The sequence below is a fragment of the Henckelia pumila genome, chromosome 3, assembly GCF_033568475.1.
Source record: "Henckelia pumila isolate YLH828 chromosome 3, ASM3356847v2, whole genome shotgun sequence".
Lineage (NCBI taxonomy): Eukaryota > Viridiplantae > Streptophyta > Magnoliopsida > Lamiales > Gesneriaceae > Henckelia > Henckelia pumila.
This window is the reverse complement of record NC_133122.1, coordinates 66,865,887-66,887,003: the sequence shown is the minus strand read 5'-3', so window position 1 is coordinate 66,887,003 and position 21,117 is coordinate 66,865,887. Positions and strand designations below refer to the sequence as shown.

The 21,117-nt window shown below is 39.3% G+C and overlaps 1 protein-coding gene and 1 non-coding gene across 2 annotated transcripts; one reads left to right on the top strand and one right to left on the bottom strand.

Moving 5' to 3' along the window:
- Nucleotides 1-12,514: 12,514 nt before the first annotated feature.
- LOC140888941 (uncharacterized) lies at nt 12,515-13,858 on the bottom strand. The gene has a single exon (XM_073296635.1). The coding sequence runs from the start codon at nt 13,856-13,858 to the stop codon at nt 12,515-12,517; it is 1,344 nt and encodes a 447-aa protein (XP_073152736.1).
- A 130-nt stretch (nt 13,859-13,988) lies between these two features.
- Nucleotides 13,989-14,095, top strand: LOC140893972 (small nucleolar RNA R71). The gene has a single exon (XR_012153530.1). It is a non-coding gene; the product is annotated as a small nucleolar RNA R71 (small nucleolar RNA).
- Nucleotides 14,096-21,117: the final 7,022 nt, after the last annotated feature.

Genomic DNA, 21,117 nt, shown 5'->3' with positions numbered 1-21,117 from the left:
TTGCATTTTATCTGCCATGATATGCATGTATTATTTTTATTTTGTTGCATGCCCATGTATCACGTTGAGCCAAATATCCTTCGAGATAACCATGTTTAGTAGGGTCGCTCAGCCCTAGTTTGTGGATGATTGGACATCATGAGTCATAGTGGTCGACAGGTCGAGAAGGCTGTGATGTTTTCAGGACATTCTAGATCCACGTCCTATTGATCTGTTAGTAATCCATATAGGTATTTTCAAGTTGATACTACGTACTCTGGAGCCTTCAGCCTGAGCATGAGTTTTCCTTCTCGATCCATTTACCCAATCCACCTCATATGCATGAACATATATGATTGTATACTCATATTTATGTACTAGACGTTAGTGCTCACTTCTTTGTTTTCATCTTGGACACCCCATTTTGTAGGGCAGGACTCAGGTTGGATGATGTAGGCAAGAGTGAGCCCCGAGGAGAGAAGCAACGTCGTTGAGATTTCAGTTATTTAGTTCATTTGTTTTACCTTGGGCTGTTTCATGATAAACTTATTTTGATATGGTTGTACCTTAACCAGTATTTCATATTGATGTTTTCAATTTGGGGTTATGTATTCTAGTGTCCGATGATTCATTTGATTATTGTTATTTAAGATTTAATTGCATGCTTAAGGATTTAATTAGTAGGTGATTCCGTAGCAAGTCACTACAATTTTTGGAAGAAAATTTGTTTTGAAAATCATGACCATTGCAGAGTTCATCTATAAGTAAGAGTGAAGATAAGTTGAGAAGGCTCTCCGAATTTTCAAGCATTATCTATTATTCTACAAGCTTTCCGAAGTTAACTGAATTTTCAAGTACTCAAAGATCAAATATATCAAAGAACACACACCAATTTTAGATTTGATCAAGTATCAAGGATCACATTTGTGCAAGTCTTTGAGTTGTAATTCATTGTACTATACGTCATTTGTATACCGTAATATTTCAGTTGAGATTAGGAGTTTAAGTTGTTAGCAGCGTTAAATCCAAAACTGAATTGAGATTTTGCAAAGAGTTTGTAAAGTTCAAAGAGTGGAAGAAGGGGTGACATATGAGTATTTAAAATCTCATAATACCAGAAAATATTATTTCCTATTTATGTAGTGATCCGACCTAGATCACTTACTAATAAGACACTTAAGCCTGTAGTTAAACTTAGACAAAAAACAATATAAAAACTAACCCGACATAATAAAACCGGAACAATTAACTGAAAACCCAAGTAAATTAGTATACAACTCAATCGAGTGAATAAAGATACAAGAAATCAACTTAAACTAAACTACCGGCAACCCCTGCTCCCAAGCCCTTGTCACCGACCGAACACTGCACTGTCTCTTGGTCAACCTGCAAACCTACCCCGTCTAATGGGGTGTTCGAGATAAAATCAGGGACGTGATCGCTAACCTCAGTACGAAAGTATGAGTACACAAGTCTAGATTATGCATGCAAATATGATATATGAATGATCTGGTACACTGGAATCAAAATCCGGAATAACATGCTTAGAACGTAGGAGCCTATAGTATGCTCACGCTCCTTCGAATATCCAGTGGTTGCCACACATACTGAACCAAACCTTGGACTCTCACTGTCTTGGATAAACCACACACACTGCATCATCGGTCCACTGGATGTCACACGGTATCCGATCGTACAAGGAAACACTAGGGCTGAGAAACCCTAGAAAAAACAGGCTATCTCCAAAGGATAATAGACTCAAAATTGTATTCCAATACCGCATACAATATCATGAACAACAAACTCATGCATCACATGACAAATAATAATGAAACACATAAGCATGCATACTCAGTTGGATATCTCAGTCAGTGCTCATGTACCTCAACTACTAGTCTAGCTAAACAACCGTATAAAGTCCAAGCCTACAAACCAAGATAATATTATATTAATATAACTTATCTAGAGCCTTAACTAACTAATAGTTACTCCCAAAAGCTATTAGGAATCTAGACTTATACATGTGTCCGTCGTCATCCCACTGATGTCGAAGGACCTGACCTAAACACAACTCCGCTACAAGTCCCGTAGCACCTCACTATCGCTCAACCCTCGTGAAGATGACTAAAACACTAAGAAATATACACTCAATCAGGACAACACATTAAACACACACTAAATTGTGAGAAATATCGGCCAATTTATAGACGGAGTTTGGAAGCTTCAAACCATAGTTCGGACATTTCGAACTTTGCATGCATGCCACGTTCCGAACTTCTCTGATTGGAAGCTTTGATCTTGACTTCGGAAGCTCCGAAATTCACTTCGGACATTCCGATCTCATGCATGCCTCGACATATCCAAACACTGTTGACACCTCACATGTGTGCATGGCCTAACTCTTCGAACATTCTGATTTGGGTTTGGAAGGTCCAATATCATCCCTCTACTTCCGAACTTAAACGCTTCTTCAAAACAGTTCGAATCCTTCGAACTTGGCATTTGTAGTTTGGATCTTCCGAACTACTCGGACCCCTGATGTCCTCTGGATCTCAAATAAGGACTCCTTAATCATTTTTAACACTTTTAACATGCTTAGATATTTTAATTACTTAAAATAAAATTTGGGTTACTACAATTTACCTTGAGTTGATCTTACCTTCAAGCCATTTACTTATTTGTTCTAATCTATAGGTCAACCTTTTTCTGCACACAATTTGTTGGTTAACTGATATTGACAGCAAATAAAAACTGTAGTTCAATTGACATCTCAACTGAACTGATTTGAAGCATAAATTTTTTTATTTAGTGTAGTAACCCCCATCTATAAACCAAACCGCTCTAACAATAAATTATGATTCTCCGTGGTTATTTTGAATTGAATACTCTGACATAGAGAATGAAATCTCTTACGTGGGGGATAATATAGTGACCCGAGTACCATTTTAAGCCAATTAAATGTTAAACATGATTAAATAGTAATTAATTAAGCAAATCAAGTGTTTAATGAAGTTCATAACCCAAGAATAATGCTTCGGAAGAACCGAAGGGTTCGAAAGGTTCGATGTGTAGTTCGGAATCACTGAAATAATCATGAGTAAGTTCGGATAGAAACATCCAAACGATAGATAGGAGCTTCCGATCAGCAATTAGTCTATGCATATAGTGAGGTTTCAAGAGGATGTAGGCACGTAGGAGTTCGGAGCATCAGAAGTCTATATCCGATCACCTGAACACAGTTGTCCCGTTGATCATCTACCCTTTGGTTCTCACAGGGGCTAATGGGTTACCTATTACCAAACCAGGTGGGTGATCCCAGTTCCATCTGTAATAAGTTTCATCAATGTTGTTCTCAGGAACTAGATCAGTCTGGTGGATAACGTTTAGCTTTTGCTTTGCGTCGAACCCGGTCGTGAGAACCACCACGACGGCTCGATCTTGCTGCCGTCGTCGAGCTCGACTCCTCTTTCCCAAAAACCCCACTTGGAAGCTCTTTTGAAGTCGATCTTCCTTGTGTCTGCCTCCGCGAAGAAAGTTTCCGGCAATATAGGCATTTGGCACGATGCGTAACTTCCTCAAAAATATGATCGGGCTTCAGTCCATACTTTTCCAATGGACTGTAGACAATATCTCTTCATGTGGCCAACCTCGCCACAACAGAATCAAGCTCCTGCCACCCCACGACACTTGTCAGTAGGAAGTCGTCACACTGACCTTTATTTTTCCCAAAATAGAAAACACCACCACCAGAACCCAAAGAAGAATAAGATGCAACAGACTTCTTGAAATACTGGGTTTAGGCCCCAAAGTACTAGCTAGTCGGGAGGAAAAGAAAGAAATGTTACACTGGAGATTGTTTTCCGCCTGTCGACATCGGTATACCATTTACCAACCCCTCATAGGACGTTGGATTATCACAAATAGAAACTAGGTCATAGATCTCTGGATTGAGGCCCTGAATAAAGTGATCGTGCTTGGCCTCCGAGCTAGCAGCAATGTGCGGGAAAAACAACAATAACTCAAATAAATTTTGTTTATACTCATTAATCGTCATGTTTCCCTACTTCAGATTCAGGAGATTGTTGGTCTTTGCCTGGAGGAGTGTTTGAGGAAAGTACTGCTTCCGAAATGCTGCACGGAATTCAGCCCAAGTATCTACGTCTCGCTCAAACAACATGGGGGAAAAAGTTAACTGCCTCCATCCGTTTCTCCTCGGTACAGTGGAAACCTTGGAAGCAACTCTCCATCCGCTCAAGACATTTCGCCGCATCTTCCGGAGATTCGCCTCCCCCTAGCGACTTCGGCCACATCTGAATGAATTTGTGCATATAAAAAATTCGGCGCCCATCATGGTGGTGATGGTGTCCTCGATGGTTCTCTTGCTCATCATCAACACCCCCAGCGTCCACCAACGCTTTTGTGACTCTCGTCTCCACGATTTTCCATCTACAAAAACAACAGAAGTTAACACCAAGACTATTTTCCTAAATTCCAAATCTCAATGCATGCTCTGATAATATAATTAAAGTGGCCCGCTCTGGAATCACCTACTAATCTAACTTAATCATGCAATAAACATCTTAAAGCACAATAACTCAATTAATAACCAGCAAAAACTTAAACGAATCAACAAACCAACAAGCGGAATACAATCGGAATTGAAATCAAATAAAATAATTGTTATACAACCCCATCGAAAGACAAATACTGAAATCCACGGACAAAAACATGATATGGAAACAACCCACGATACTACTGCAACTCAACGATCGCTACCTCTCGGTCCGTCCAAACAAAGCCCTGTCCCATGGAATGGGGTGTCCAAAACCAAAAACCTAGGACATGAGCTAACAATGATCAGTACGAAAGTATGAGTATACACATGATATGAATGCTAATGCAAATGAACGGGTACAGGAAACCTATCACGGTAAAAAAACTGCTCAAACAAAGGCGCTATGGTATGTAGCACACTGGACTGTCGCATCAAGAGGTGGATCATACACTAGAAGGAAAATGTGGACATAGGTGACATGATCCCACAATCTAGCATGTCCAATCTGGAGTAACCCGTATCCAGAATTAATGATCAAGTGATAATGTTTAGGTTAAGTAAAACATGATTAAGGGATTTTAAAATGAGTTCAAGGACTTGAAAAAAATGGACCCAGAGCACTTGAAAATGGCCGGAAAGGTCCAAGCTCTCGGAGGGATGATCGAGCTTTTCTTGCACTATGAATTTCAGAAAATAAATGTATCTCGCAAGCTCGAAATAATCGCAAGTGCACGATGCAAATTATAATATAATATGTGAATATGAGTATCGTCCACAGGGACTAGTGCACAATTTCTACCTAAATAATAATCCTTAATTCACTTTTACGAAAAGTAAAATTTGTTTTTGTTAATTACTTAATGACAAGAGAATAAATAAACTCAAAAATAAATAAAAATCAAGGATTGAATCAATCTTAGTAAATTAAATTCAAATTATGGAGAGAATGTTGAGATTGTCGGTTCACCTTCCCCTAATCAACTCTGAAAATTGCTTCCAACAACCAATTCACGTTTTTGACAAGATTACCTAATTCATTAACATACTCTTTCAAGTTATGCTAAACTAATTCGATGCTATGAAATAATCAAATATCTTAAATTATTTATCATAGACGATTGCATTCACGATTCGTGGAATCCCTTAGCTTTCGACCTACTGGACTATCACTATCAACATGTACCCAATTTCATATGTCTATGTAAATTGTAGATCCATGAATCATGCTATTTGTTCCTATCATGAAATTTTCTTTCGAAATAAAACACGATATAAAAATATTGAGAGAGTTAGCTACGCTCCAACAATGCAAAACAAATCAATAGCATAATTAAGCATTCATAGGAAGTCAAAAACCAATATTCGTGAGTCGACAACCGGGGTCGGATCCCCTAAATCTCAACACAAGATGTTTAGCTACACATAGAACTCATAACTAACATCAAAGTATTTTCTTCAAAACAAAAATAAAAGAAAAGAATTTTTGAAGAAAAAGAAAAATTGCTTCACGATCGTTCTTCCCTCTTCGGCTTCGTCTCTCTGGTTCGTGATATTCCAGCCGCCAAGAGATGTGCCCAAAAGATCCCTCTAAATCTAAAAATCGATCCTTATTTATCTCCAAGAGTCCTTGATTTGCAACTTTTCTTTTTTTACTCAACGACCTGCGCCATGGCCTAAGAAATGTCACGCTATGGCGCGAAAAGTTCTGTCTCGATTCTCAACTTTTTACCAGTTCACGCTATGGCGCAGGAAACATCCCTCCATAGCGTGAAAAGTTCTGTTTTCCCTTCCTCATAACCCTCGGTTTATGCCATGGCGCCGGAAATGTCAAGATATAGCGTGAAAATCTCTGCCTCCATCTTCTGAAATAAATCATTTCACGCCTAGGCGTAAGAATGTCACGCCATAGCGTGAAAACTTCTGCCTCAAGCTTTTAACATAGCACTTTCCGAGCTCCGTTTTCCGTCTTTTTCCTACAAAACATCTTAAACGCATGAGTACATACTATAAAGTTTAAAAACTCGAATTTTAGACGGAAACACGGAAAAATCACAAATAACATGCTCACTGGAACTCAAAATAATATAACTTAGCATGCATTTTTGGGTTTTATCAACCCCCTCATACTAACATTTTGCTCGCCCCGAGAAAAATAGGTTAAAGCCAAAACACAAACTTGCAGTTCATAAATACATATTTTTTCCGAAAAGCCTCAGAGAGTGACAGCGAACATTTTCTTCTTTCTTTTCAATTTAAACTCAAATAATGCATCCCTACAAAGTTCTCATATTACACCCTTGAGAGAGAAGTGGAAGTGTGTGTGTGATATTGATCCTAATGTCATGTATTTCGTGCCAATACAGTTGCCCCAGACGGCTCAAGTGACATGTCAACACAAGTATAGTTTCTACACGCATCTTTTCAACCATCACTGACTGAACACACGTGCTTTTGGCTTGGGGTATGGGATATAAAAGATTGGAAGAATATGCACAACGAATGGAGTACATCATTCATTATTTAACACAATCAGATTTTCCATCCGATATCCTCTACACCTTACATTCCCACCTTTTTGCCTTGAATTCAATTCCGAATTCATTAATTTCATAGGCCGCCCCTCACCTTACTTTCTCCATTCTCTGTTTCTTTTTGCAAGAAACCATCACTGTACTCCCTCGGATATAGATTTGGTTCGGGACAAGAGTAAAAGAAAAAATAGCCAAAGACATTTGTCAAATGGAGTTTAATGATTATGCAAGGTACACTCCATTATTTTTCAATTAAGCTAACCAAGAAACTCAAGGATGGCTTTTTTTTTCATGAAAGACTCAGGAGTTTCAACGGATTCAACACATTAATTTGGCAATATCAGTCAGCTAAGTTCCGAGAATGCATGCTTGATTTCTGCAAGTATCTAATGTCACAAGAGCTTCTCCAGTTTAACAGTTCATCACACTCCACACACTTCATTATTCACAACAATTCGTGCAAAAGGAGGTGCACTCTCTACTCGTGGGTTTCATGATTCAAAAATTCAAGGATGCTAGTCTGTGAATTACCAACACTTTCAAAATAAATTCGCATCAACCCAACATCATCACTGGCTACTCTTTTTTCAAAATTTTAACTATTTTTTTTTCAACAAAAACACAAAACAAACTAAGCAACAGAAATAACTAAACAAAATGAACTAAGCGCATAAAAATAAACCACAAAAACAACTAACACAAACGCACAAGTCCCCCTCATACTAAGACTCTGCAGTGTCCTCACTGCTACCGAACTAAAACACAAGAACGAGAAACAATAAAATAAAAAAAAAGGAAAATAAAAGAAAAACTCTCCTGGTGGTGGATCAATCCTCCTCCTCTTCTTCGTGTTCTGGTGGTGGGACGCCTTCTTCCTCAGTGTGTGGTGCTCCCAAGGCAAATGGGTGAGCAAATGGCGGCGGGTACGGTGGTGGATGCGGGTACCGGGAAGAATCAAAACCAAAGTGTGTGAAAATGTCACGCGTCATAGACTCAGTGGATATCATATACTGGGCATTAACCCGATCATATTCATTCCGATATGCCTGATATTCATCTTGACGCGCAATCCATGCACAAATATCATCGACCTTCTCATTGGTCGTCTTCTTCTTCGGAGGTTGAGGTGGCGCGGAACTGGTGCTCGCTCCAGTTTTAAGCTTGGTTCGATTGTCCTTCATCCCCTCATATATCTTCTCGTCGATGGCCTGTAGCGGTTGGATCCATTCATCATCCACACCCGTGTCAACACTGGCCAAAGCGCACAACTCTGTAATGATAGTCGGGAAAAATAGCTTCGATTTTGGGTTGTTGGCGCATTGTAGAATTTGGCTTGAGATAATGCGGACAAAATTGATTGACATTCCCTTCATAATTGCGAACAACAGAACTGCCCGGTCCATATGAACTTCACTAACATGGGACACGGGCATCAACCGGCGAACCAAAAAAACATACCACAATGACGGCTTAATCTTCAGATACATGGCCTTAAAATTCAAAAATTTGACGGGGTCACTCCACATGAACCCATCATGAGATAAATCCCGCATGATCGCCATATAGTCCGGTTCCACGCAAAGTGCATCGTAAGCAGTCGTATCAACTGAGGGCAATCCAAACAACTCGTTAATCTTTGCCTCTCCATAATTCACCCACTTTCCTCTCACAAACACGGTCCGTTCCTTGCCCTCTTTAGCATTGGCATAGAATTCCCGGACCAATGGAATAACTCCCGCTTTTGGTTGAGCACAAAACAAGTTCCAGTTTCTATCTTCTATGATATCATGAATATAACACCCTATCCCAGAATTTGTAGACAAATGAAAGCCCCTCTCGGACCATAGAGTACGATTAATCTTAGAATGATCATACCAGTTCTTGGCCTCTTGGGAAACAAACTTACCCGCGATAACTGACGAAGAAGATGATGAAGAACCCACAACCCTAGCTCTTTTTGGTCCCATGAAGAAATTGAAGCTTGGAGTCTCGAAATTTGATGTTCCGCACCGTCCTAGACTTCTAGGAGCGAGATGAGGCGTTCGGGATTTATGCTCGGAGCTTCCTCACCGATCGAAACCTGAGAATTTGAGAGATTTGGGAGTGAGTTGTCGGATTTTAAGATGGGGGAGGGGTTAGGGTTCGAAAAGGGGAGGAAAATAAGAGAAGGAGAAGTGAAATTAAAGGAGGGATCTGCATATTTTAATACGCAGATCTGTTGCAACGCGGCGTGAATATTTTCACGCCATGGCGTGACTTATTTCGTTAAAAAAAATGGAATCCAAAACTTTTCACGCCATGGCCTAAGAGATGGCACGCCATGGCGTGAATGTAAGAAAAAAAAATTTCAAACCAGTGAATTTCACGCCCAAACGGAGAAAAACACACGCCTAGGAGTGATCCGGGCCCTTCAAAATAATATTTTTTTTAGCAAACGACAAGAAACGGAAATAAAAACTTCAACTGAAATAACAAACAGGGGATGAAGAAATAGTTCTCAATTTATAGTCTAGAGCTCGACTTTGTCAGAATTTGATTTATGCGGTCTCTGACTGAAACACAGTTGTTCCAACTTTCGGCTCAAGTGCTCGCCCATGTAGTGCTTCAGGCATTGAGCATTGACAGTGAACTTTTTCTCTTTGGAATCTATCAGCACAATTGCTCCGGAAGGGTAGGTTTTTTTAATGACATATGGTCCAGACCATCGCGATTTTAGCTTTCCTGGAAACAACCCAACCTTGAGTTAAAAAGCAGCACCGCGTCTCCCTCTTTGAACTACCTTTGCATGATGCGCTTGTCATGACTCCTTTTCGTGCGTTCTTTATAGGATAGCGCCAGATCATATGCTTTATCACGGAATTATTCCTGTTGGACCAACTCTAATAGTCTCTTCTCACCTACAGCCATAAAATCAAAATTTAGTGATTTAATTGCCCAATATGCTCTATGCTCCAGTTCAACAGGCAGATGACATGATTTACCAAAAAGTAACCTATAAGGTGTAGTGCCTATAGGTGTCTTGAAAGCAGTGCGATATGCCCATAGGGCGTCATCTAGCCTGATAGACCAATCTTTTCTACTCGTGCTCATTGTTTTTTCCAAAATTCTTTTTATCTCACGGTTCGAAACTTCCACTTGTCCACTAGTCTGAGGATGGTACGGAGTAAAGATCTTGTGCGTGACACCATATTTTTCCAAAAAAATTTCAAATAATTTGTTGCAAAAATGTGTCCCACCATCACTAATGATTGCTTGTGGTGTGCCAAAGCGATTAAAAATATTTTTCTTTAAAAATTTCAATACCACATGAGCATCATTAGTCGCACAAGCCTCTGCTTCAACCCATTTTGACACATAGTCAACCGCAACCAAAATATATTTTTTCAAGAAAGATGTGGGAAACGGTCCCATAAAATCTATGCCCCATACATCAAATACCTCGCACTCCATAATATAGTTTAAAGGCATTTCATTGCAATTAGAGATGTTACCTGTGCGCTGACACCGATCACATGCAATAACATATGCACGAGCATCCCTAAAAATAGCAGGCCAATAAAAACCAGATTCTAATACCTTTGCCGCTGTTTTTGTCGGTCCAAAGTGACTGCCTACCTCTCGATCGTGGAAGTGGCTCAAGATTGGTTGCATCTCTTCTTCCGGCACACATCGCCGTATCATGGAATCTGCACAGATCTTAAACAAAAATGTTTCCTCCCAAAAATAATATTTCACATCAGATAAAAATTTCTTTCGTTGGTGAAATGTCAAATTCGGTGGAAGCGTGCCTGTCACCAGATAATTAGAAAAATTCGCATACCATGGGCAATCTTTTAATGAAAACAATTTTTCATCCGGAAACCAATCATCAATATCACCATCTTCTTTTTTCGTGTCCTCACTGACATACTCAAGCCTAGAAAGGTGATCCGCCACTACGTTCTTTACCGCCATGTCACTAGCATCGCACATTACCTCGAATGGAAGTTCCCAATCAGGAGCTACCAACACAGGAGCTGTCACCAGTCGCTCCTTCAAGATCTCAAATGCCTGCACACAATTATAATTAAAGTCAAATGGTACATCTTTCATTAGTAAAGAGGATAGTGGCTTAGCAATTTTAAAAAAATCTTTAATAAAACGCCGGTAAAAACCAGCGTGCCCTAAGAAACTTCTCACTCTCTTAATAGCTGTTGGTGGAGGTAGATTTTTTATGACTTCCACTTTTTCTTTATCCACCTCAATTCCCTATTCAAAAATTTTGTGCCCAAGAACGATGCCTTCCTGTACCATAAAATGACACTTTTCCCAATTCAAAACCAAGTTAGTTTCCTCACATCGTAATAGCACCAAATGCAGATTTTTCAGACAATCATCAAAAGAAGATCCAAAAATAGAAAATTCATCCATGAATATCTCTAGGAAATTCTCTGTCATGTCATGAAAAATAGCATTCATACATCTTTGAAAAGTGGCGGGTGCATTATACAATCCAAACGGCATCCGCCTATATGCAAAGGTACCATAAGGGCAAGTGAAAGTTGTTTTCTCTTGGTCCTCTAGTGCAATCATGATTTGATTATATCCCGAATACCCATCTAGAAAACAATAAAATTCATGACCCGACAATCGCTCAAGCATTTGATCAATGAAGGGGAGGGAAAAATGGTCCTTACGGGTGGCGTCATTCAACTTCCTATAATCAATGCACACACGCCAACCCGTAACCGTTCTAGTGGGTATCAACTCATTTTTGTCATTTTTTATCACAGTTATACCACCTTTCTTAGGAACACACTGTATAGGAATCACCCATGCGCTGTCAGAAATAGGATAGATGATACCTGCGTCCAAGAGTTTAATGGTTTCAGCTTTTACTACCTCTTGCATCTTCGGGTTCAGCCTCTGCTGAGGTTGAACCAAAGAAGAGTACTTATCCTCCATCAAAATTTTGTGCATGCAAATCGATGGATTGATTCCCTTAATGTCTGCCACCTTCCATGCGAAGGCTCTCTTATGCTCCTTTAAGATGTGTACCAACTTTTCCTCCATCACACCTGTCAGACAAGAAGAAATAATAACCGGTAAATTATTATCATCACCCAAATAAACATATTTTAGATGTGAAGGTAAAGGTTTGAGTTCTAGAGTAGGTGGTGCATCTATGCTTGGTTGTTGAAGGACCAAATCCTTCCTATCTCCCAATTCTTCAAGTCTAAATCGCACTTGCTTCTTCAATGGAGGATTAGCAGTAAAAATATGCAATGATATTTTTCCTCTCTTCATCAAAGACATCCTCACATCCATCATTTATAAGTGCAGCTTCTAAAGGGTCTTTTAACTCATCCTGCACAAAATCATGAACAGGTGAATCCAATGCATCAATCCTAAAACAATCATGATTGTGCAGTGTGTGCTTTAGTGCATTAAAAACATCAAAAGTGATTTCCTACTCTCCTACTCTCAATAACAACTTCCTTTTTTGCATGTCAATTAGGGCTTTTCCTGTTGCCAGAAAAGGTCTGCCTAAGATCAATGGCATATCCAGGTCCTCCTCCATGTCAAGCACCACAAAATCTACTGGGAAAATAAATTTGTCCACTTTAACCAACACATCTTCAATTATTCCATGTGGATACTTTATGGATCTATCTGCCAGTTGCAGAGAAACTCTTGTAGGCTTTGGTTCTCCCATTCCAAGCTTCCTAAACACAGAAAATGGCATCAAGTTAATGTTGGCACACAAATCACAAAGAGCCTTATGAAAAACCACATCACCAATCATGCAAGGGATAGAAAAACTCCCTGGATCTTTCAACTTCGGTAGAATTTTGTTTTGCACTAATGCAGAATAATTTTCAGTTAAGTTTACCATGATATGCTCCTCTATTTTCCTCTTGCTTGCTAAGATTTTCTTCAAAAAGTTTGCATAACTAGGCATTTGCAACAATGCATCAACAAAAGGTATATTAATATGTAACTTCTTAAACACCTCAAGAAATTTTGAAAATTGCGAATCAAGTTTCGCTTTCTTCAGTGCTGCAGGAAACGAAGGTGGAATAACAATATTAGATTTTGATGTGGGTGATTGTGTAGAGTCAAATGACTTACCTGCAGATGGATCTTTCTCACCTTCATTATTTTTCTCTTCGTGCTCCAACGCCTTGGTTTCCAGTTTCTTCCCACTTCGCAACTCCACGGACTTTACTTGCTCCTTTGGATTAGTCTCAGTGTCACTTGGCAAAGTTCCTGGCTCTCGATTTGACATCCTCTTTGCCAGCTGCCCTATTTGATTTTCCAAACCCCTTATAGTTGCGTCTTGGTTCTGCATTCGAGTCTCAGTGGATGATATAAAATTTTGCATCATTTGCTCTAAATTGGACTTCTCCTCTTGAGGTTGCTTCACGTGATTTTGATTCTGATATGGCCTAGACTGATTGTTTTGACCACCCCAAGAAATTTTTGGATGTTTTTTCCACCCCGGATTATATGTATTTGAATACGGGTCAAACTTGGGGCGATTTTGGCTTCCCACATGATTCACTGGTGCCTCATCCTGCACATAAAAAAGATTACCAGTTTGACAATCTTTAGTGAAATGCTCACCTTGGCACCTATCGCAGAACACCTCCTGAATGCGCATCGCAGAATTTCCTAAGCTCAATCCATCAATCTTCTTATTCATAGCCTCCAGTTGTGCTGTCATCGAAGTGAATGCGTCCACTTGATGAATTCCTGCTGATTTTTGCATCATGCTCCTTTCAGATTGAGGTTGATAGCTACTAGATGCCATTTATTCAAACAGTTCATAACCATCTTCCGGCGATTTCCGCAAAAGATTCCCACCTGCAGCTGCATCTAACATAGTATGATTTGCAGGTAGTAAACCATAATAGAAAGTTTGTACCACAAGCCAATCAGGCAACTGATGATGTGGGCATCGCCTTAGCATATCTTTGTAGCGCTCCCATGCCTCATACAACGACTCTTGTTCCCCTTGAGCAAACATAGTGATGTTGGTTCTCAGCTTCATGGACTTCGAGGGAGGAAAGTACTTATTAAGGAACGCTTTAGCCAAATCTCCCCATGTTATGATAGAACCTGCAGGTAAACTATTCAACCACGATTTAGCTTTGTCTCTTAATGAAAAAGGAAATAAACGCAGACGAATAGCGTCATCAAATACTCCCTATTGTTTGAAAGTATCACAGATTTACAATAAGTTTTCAATATGAGCATTGGGACATCAATGGTAGATCCAACGAATTGGACTGTGTTCTGGATCATCTAGATGATTGCCGGATTTATCTCATAATGATTAGCTGTCACTGTTGGTCTAACGATACTCGGTCGAACATCCTCAATAGTGGGTATGCCACAGTCCATCATGGATCTATACACAGGTGGATTATTAGCTTTGCCATCACCGCTATTGATGCGTGGTGGTTCGTTCTCTGCCATCTCAGATCGCTGTTGTCTTCGTCTCCTGCGAAAGGTTCTCTCAATTTCTGGATCAAAGGGTACAAGTTCTGAGTTCGAGGATGGTAGCATGCACCACTAGAAAATCCTGCAAAGGTAAGATGGATAATTTGTGAGAATATAAAGTGAAATTAAAGAAGATATCTAAGCAGAAAATTGTAAATAAAAAATTCCCCGGCAACGGCGCCAAAAACTTGATCGAGATTTTCTTGCACTATGAATTTCAGAAAATAAATGTATCTCGCAAGCTCGAAATAATCGCAAGTTCACGATGCAAATTATAATATAATATGTGAATATGAGTATCGTCCACAGGAACTAGTGCACAATTTCTACCTAAATACTAATCCTTAATTTACTTTTACGAAAAGTGAAATTTGTTTTTGTTAATTACTTAATGACAAGAGAATAAATAAACTCAAAAATAAATAAAAATCAAGGATTTAATCAATCTTAGTAAATTAAATTCAAATGATGGAGAGAATGTTGAGATTTTCGGTTCACCTTCCCCTAATCAACTCTGAAAATTGCTTCCAACAACCAATTCACGTTTTTGACAAGATTCCATAATTCATTAACATACTCTTTCAAGTTATGCTAAACTAATTCGATGCTATGAAATAATCAAATATCTTCAATTATTTATCATAGACGATTGCATTCACGATTCGTGGAATCCCTTAGCTTTCGACCTACTGGACTATCACTATCAACATGTACCCAATTTCATATGTCTATGTAAATTGTAGATCCATGAATCATGTTATTTTTTCCTATCATGAAATTTTCTTTCGAAATAAAACACGATATAAAAATATTGAGAGAGTTAGCTACGCTCCAACAATTCAAAACAAATCAATAGCATAATTAAGCATTCATAGGAAGTCAAAAACCAATATTCATGAGTCGACAACCGGGGTCGGATCCCCTAAATCTCAACACAAGAGGTTTAGCTATACATAGAACTCATAACTAACATCAAAGTGTTTTCTTCAAAACAAAAATAAAAGAAAAGAATTTTTTAATAAGAATAAAAATTGCTTCACGATCGTTCTTCCCTTTTTGGCTTCGTCTCTCTGGTTCGTGATATTCCAGCCGCCAAGAGATGTGCCCAAAAGATCCCTCTAAATCTAAAAATCGATCCTTATTTATCTCCAAGAGTCCTTGCTTTGAAACTTTTCTTTTTTTACTCAACGACCTGCGCCATGGCCTAAGAAATGTCACGCTATGGCGCGAAAAGTTCTGTCTCGATTCTCAATTTTTTACCAGTTCACACTATGGTACAGGAAACATCACGCCATAGCGTGAAAAGTTCTGTTTTTCCTTCCTCATAACCCTCGGTTTACGCCATGGCGCCGGAAATGTCAAGCTATGACGTGAAAATCTCTGCCTCCAACTTTTGTCTTTTTTCTACAAAACATCTTAAACGCATGAGTACATACTATAAAGCTTAAAACCTCGAATTTTAGACGGAAACACGGAAAAATCACAAATAACATGCTCAATGGAACTCAAAATAATCTAACTTAGCATGCATTTTTGGGTTCTATCAAGGGATCGGAAGGTCCGAACTATAGGATCGGACCGTCCGAAGAAGTAGAGTTCGGAGGCCCTGAACCAGTTCGGAAAGGCAGGGTTCGGACGATCCAAAAAAGGATCGGAATATCCGATTGACCGCTTAAAATTCGGTTTAAAAATAATACTGACAAGCGTACCAGGTCAAGTTATAGAAAGTGAACAAAGAGTCCAGATGTGAAACCCACAAGGACTTATTTATAGACCACCAAAATATAATTATTTAAACTTAATCTAGACCAAGAAATAAAGATTGATTTGATTTATTCAATTAAACTAAAGTTCATAAATAACTTAATAATAAAATAAAATAAAGTAAAAACGAAGGAAACAATTCGGTGATAAATTCAATAGGGAGAAATTCGATCAAGGCGCACGCAGGTACCGAACAAATCATGTAAAAATGTAGTGAATCTAGAATCCAGATTTGATATTAAATCACGGCGAATTCTTCTAATTTATTTAACAGTCTATTTCTAAAACAGTTAAACCTATTCAAATATTGACGGATCAATTATTTATAATTAATTCTAATAAAATTCAAATGCATTGAGAATTGTGAAAATTCAGTTTTCACCTAAAGTTTCACAATGAAATTGAATACTATTTCTATTCGATTTAACCTTGTGTCGATAATTGGAGTGATCGAAATTAATTCGTAATCTTTCGACTCAGAATCAATTAACATACAAGTAAAAAATTGGCCAGATCATTCACAAGATAAAATATAAATCCAATAATCAATAACTTTAATAGAAATCAGAAAAATCCCAAATAAACATCCAAAAATTCAACAAAAATATGTTCGGCCCAAACTCGTGGCCTCAATCGAAAAGAAACGACTACTCAAAACTAGACATAATTCTCAACTAGAGTTTTTTCAAACAAAAGTACGAATAAAAACTTAAAATAAAAAGAAAGGAAGAAGATGGGAGAAATCTTCACTCCAAAGTTGATGTAACCGCCTTCTCCTTGTGTTGTGATGTCCGGAACCCTTAATGTGATGGAAAGAAGCCTATTTATATTCCCAAGATCTAGAAAATATGGATTCACTTTCGAGCAAGAATTTTCCAGGAAAAGAACTCTGCACGCGTTCTCTCTCGAGTGGCAAGAAGTTGCGCTCGAGCGAGAAACTCTCTGCCAATGTTTTCTTTTTCCACCTCGCTCGAGCGGCAAGAAGTTGCGCTCGAGCGAGAAACACTGTGTAATTTTTTTTCTTCTTCAACCGAGCTCGCTCGAGCGACAAGAAGTTGCGCTCGAGCGAGGGACATTCTGCTCCAAAATTCCAGCCTTTTATAAATTTCCTACAAATACACCAGGGAAAATGTTATGCAGACACGATGCATGAAATACGACTAAAACTCATAAAAACACAAATAAAAACATATGAATGCATGCAAAATAGTATTCAAATTACATAAAAATATGCACAAAAAATGCAGTTATCACCGATCTCCATCGGATAATATAAGATAAGAAATGAAATCTGTTTGGCTAGCCATGGGAGTTTGGACGCTCCGAAGTAAGGGTTCGGACGATCCGAACTGGGTCAAGCTAGGTGTTCAAGTTGGTGACGTCACAGATGGCGTAATATTGGGATCGGACGATCCAAAGTGATGGCAGAGACACATGCCACACATGCAGAGATCGGACGATCCGAAGGAGGGATAGGACCGTCCAAACTCTCTTTATAAATAGGGGTGCCGAGGCTCAGTTTGGAGTGCACCGAGTTCCTATCCTCTCTCTCTTTCTTAGCTTCTTCTAATCAGTTTTAGGGGTTTTTAGGCGTCCTATTGGAAGGCCGAGAGTGGCGGAGCGCTACAGGGATAGTATCGGAGCAGTGCCCAAGTTGTGGGGGCTATCGCCATCAGCAGGCTGACGACGAACGCAGGTATAAATTTTGACTCTTAAAAATATTAGGGAGAATGTAATTGTCTAATTAAGGGTTTTAGAGCCTGATAGGTTATGCATGAGTATTTTTCATTGTAGTGCTGGATGGTAGGCTTGGAACCTATATGGATGCTTCTAGGACTGCCTTAGTAAGATACGTAAGTACTGACTGAGATTGCCAGCGGGTATGCATGCTTATGTGTTGCATTTATGTGCCATGATTGCATGTTACTGCTTTGATATGTTATGCTACAAGTGCAAACATATTGATTTAGCCGGTATTATTGGTTTACCTAATAGAGGGGTCGCTCAGTCCCATTGCATGAGTGGATGGATATCATAGTTTTGGTTCCCATATGTCCACGGTTTATGGTATGGGAGCCACCTCCTGATGCGGCGGCCCAGCATGTTACATACCATGATGCCTAGACTGAGTAGGATATGATTCCCAGTATGATACCCATACATTCATTTTAATGCATCATGTTTGTGTGTTTACTCGTACTAGTGTATTGAGCTTTAACGCTCACATCCAGTGTTTTATGTGTTTTTGGACATCCCATTCGATGGGGGCAGTTACATGCATTTTCCACCAGGATTTGGGATTAGGTGGTGACCAATCAAGAGTTGCTGGAGAAGTATCTAGGCTATTAAATTAATTCAACTGGGTTGTATTATTAGTGAATTCTATTATACCGGTTGTATTTCGCTGGTTTAGCGATAATTTAAGTTTCCGTAGTTTATCTCTTATTATTGTTTATTGCATGCTTAATTAAGCTTTAAACTCTGATTAGTAGTAGATACGGGTTGGGTCTCTACACAACCATTCACTCAATAACTCGGGGTTGAACAATCTCACTACGGTTTATATCAAGGTACATGCACATCATGATAATGCATGAAGCATAATAATCGTGACATAATATATGCATATAAAACATGTCATATAAACAAGCAAACATAGAACATGCATACTCAACCAGGATATCTTGGATAGTACGTCTGTACCTCAACACAAGCAGTCTAGAAACACTGGCTCTCTAGTCCAAGCTTATAAGAATATAATCAACATATCACTTACTGCTTACTAAAAGCCTTAACTAGAATAATAGCTACTCACAGAAGATAATCAGAGTATAGATTTATACATGCGTCCGTCGTTATTCCTTTAATGGTGATGACCTCAAACTCTTGGAACAACTTTGATATGATCTCGGTAGCACCTCTCTGTCGAATAGCTCTCAAGACGAAGCCTGGAAGCCCTCAAAATCAACAAGAAACGAGAGAGATGATAGTGAATTGGCAATGAAAAGTGAAGCTCTCGGTCCCTATTTATAAAAACCTCAATGATCGGAACCACCAATCCTAGGTTCGGAGCTTTCGAACTAACTTTGGAGATTCCGATCTCTCCATCGGAGCTTCCGATCATTAGAAACCGAACGCATGTTCGCACTGGTGTTTGGAGCTTCCGATCTATCTCGAGTCAATTCACTATTCAGAAAGCCCATACTTTCTTATACAAATACGATCGGACCTTTCAATCGTGAGTTCGGAGCTTTCGCACTCACACTATGCCTCTGAATTACATCGTTGCTTCCGAACAAGTTAGGTGCTTCCGAACTGCTCTTCGGAGCTTTCGAATTGTCCAATAACTTGAAGCCCTCGAAACCATTTTTGATCGTTCTGAATCCGATTTCCAAATTCTTAAATTTAATTAGGAATCTCTTAATCATGTTTTTTCAGTTGATCAACTTAATTAACAATCGGGCTACTATAATTCCTCTCCCGGAGTGCTGCCTGGTGTGCCTATGGAAGATTCCATGTTTGCTGATTCTTTACTTTTATGTCCCCCCTGAGCCATGCCCTATCGCTCCCACCCGACCTGTTCCTCCACAAGCAGATCCTCCACCTGCCAATGTTGCACCCCCTACCCAACCTGATGTTATGCTCAATCGGCTTACCCTTGAACCTACCATCTCTTCGGCATCGAGTACCATCACCCATCCTGTAGTATCCCGATTCCATTTTACAAGATTAAAAGATTAAAAATATTTAAGCATGGATTAGAGACTTAATTTGGATCTAATTAGACAAATTATGGATTTTTGGGCTCTGAGAGTTCAGATGGTCCGAACTTAAGCCCATTACAGATCGGATGATCCGATGGAGATCAGACGCTCCAATCAGGAAATCAGTCAGATGGGTGATGTAATGGCTGATGTCACTGGGACGATCGGACGATCCAAAAAGGGATCGGAACATCCAAATTTTGCATGCAGGCAACGTGGCCCTAATGCGGGATCGGACGGTCCGATATCCGCCTATAAATAGAGGTTCCGAGATTCAGTCTTGTGCACCAAATTGAAATCTTTCTATCCTTTTCTAAGTTGTTTGGATCGATTTCCAGCCTTCCTAGGCTTGGTCCGGGAGTTGGCAAGGTGCTCCGGAGTTGCAGCGGAGTGGTGCCTAAGTTCTGGGGCAATCGTCGTCAAAGGGCTGACGACGGACGAAGGTATAATCCTAGATCCTATAAATAGTGTGAGAGTATCTATTAGCTTAGTTAAGACTTTTAGATATTGTTTAGTGATATATTGATCTGTTGATTATAGGCTTGGATTTAGAGCTGGTGTAGCTTGCCTATAGATTTGAGGTACGAAAGTACTGTTCGAGATATCCATACTAAATATGCATATATTATGTGGTTGCATGGTTTATATGATTTATCTGAATATACATGTCATGACAGTATGTTGCATACTTTAGCATCTTGATCATGTATCTTTTGAGATATCATGTAGTAGGGTGCTCACCCTACGAGTAGTGGATGATTGGATACGCAAGACTTATGCCAGGTCACCAGTTATGGTTGGACATTTGTTCTAGTATGAGGTCACCGATATCCACATGATTATAGGAGCCACCTCTTGATGCGATGACGCAACGTGTTATATAACCTGGGCCCGGCTTGTGAGCTTGTTTCTTGATCCTCGTGTCTTGGTACTTAGATCACTTGCATTCATGCATATATAATATTTGTATACTCATACTCTCGTGCTGAGAATTTTATGTTCACGTCCTCGTACTGTTGTTTGGACACCCTATTCCTTG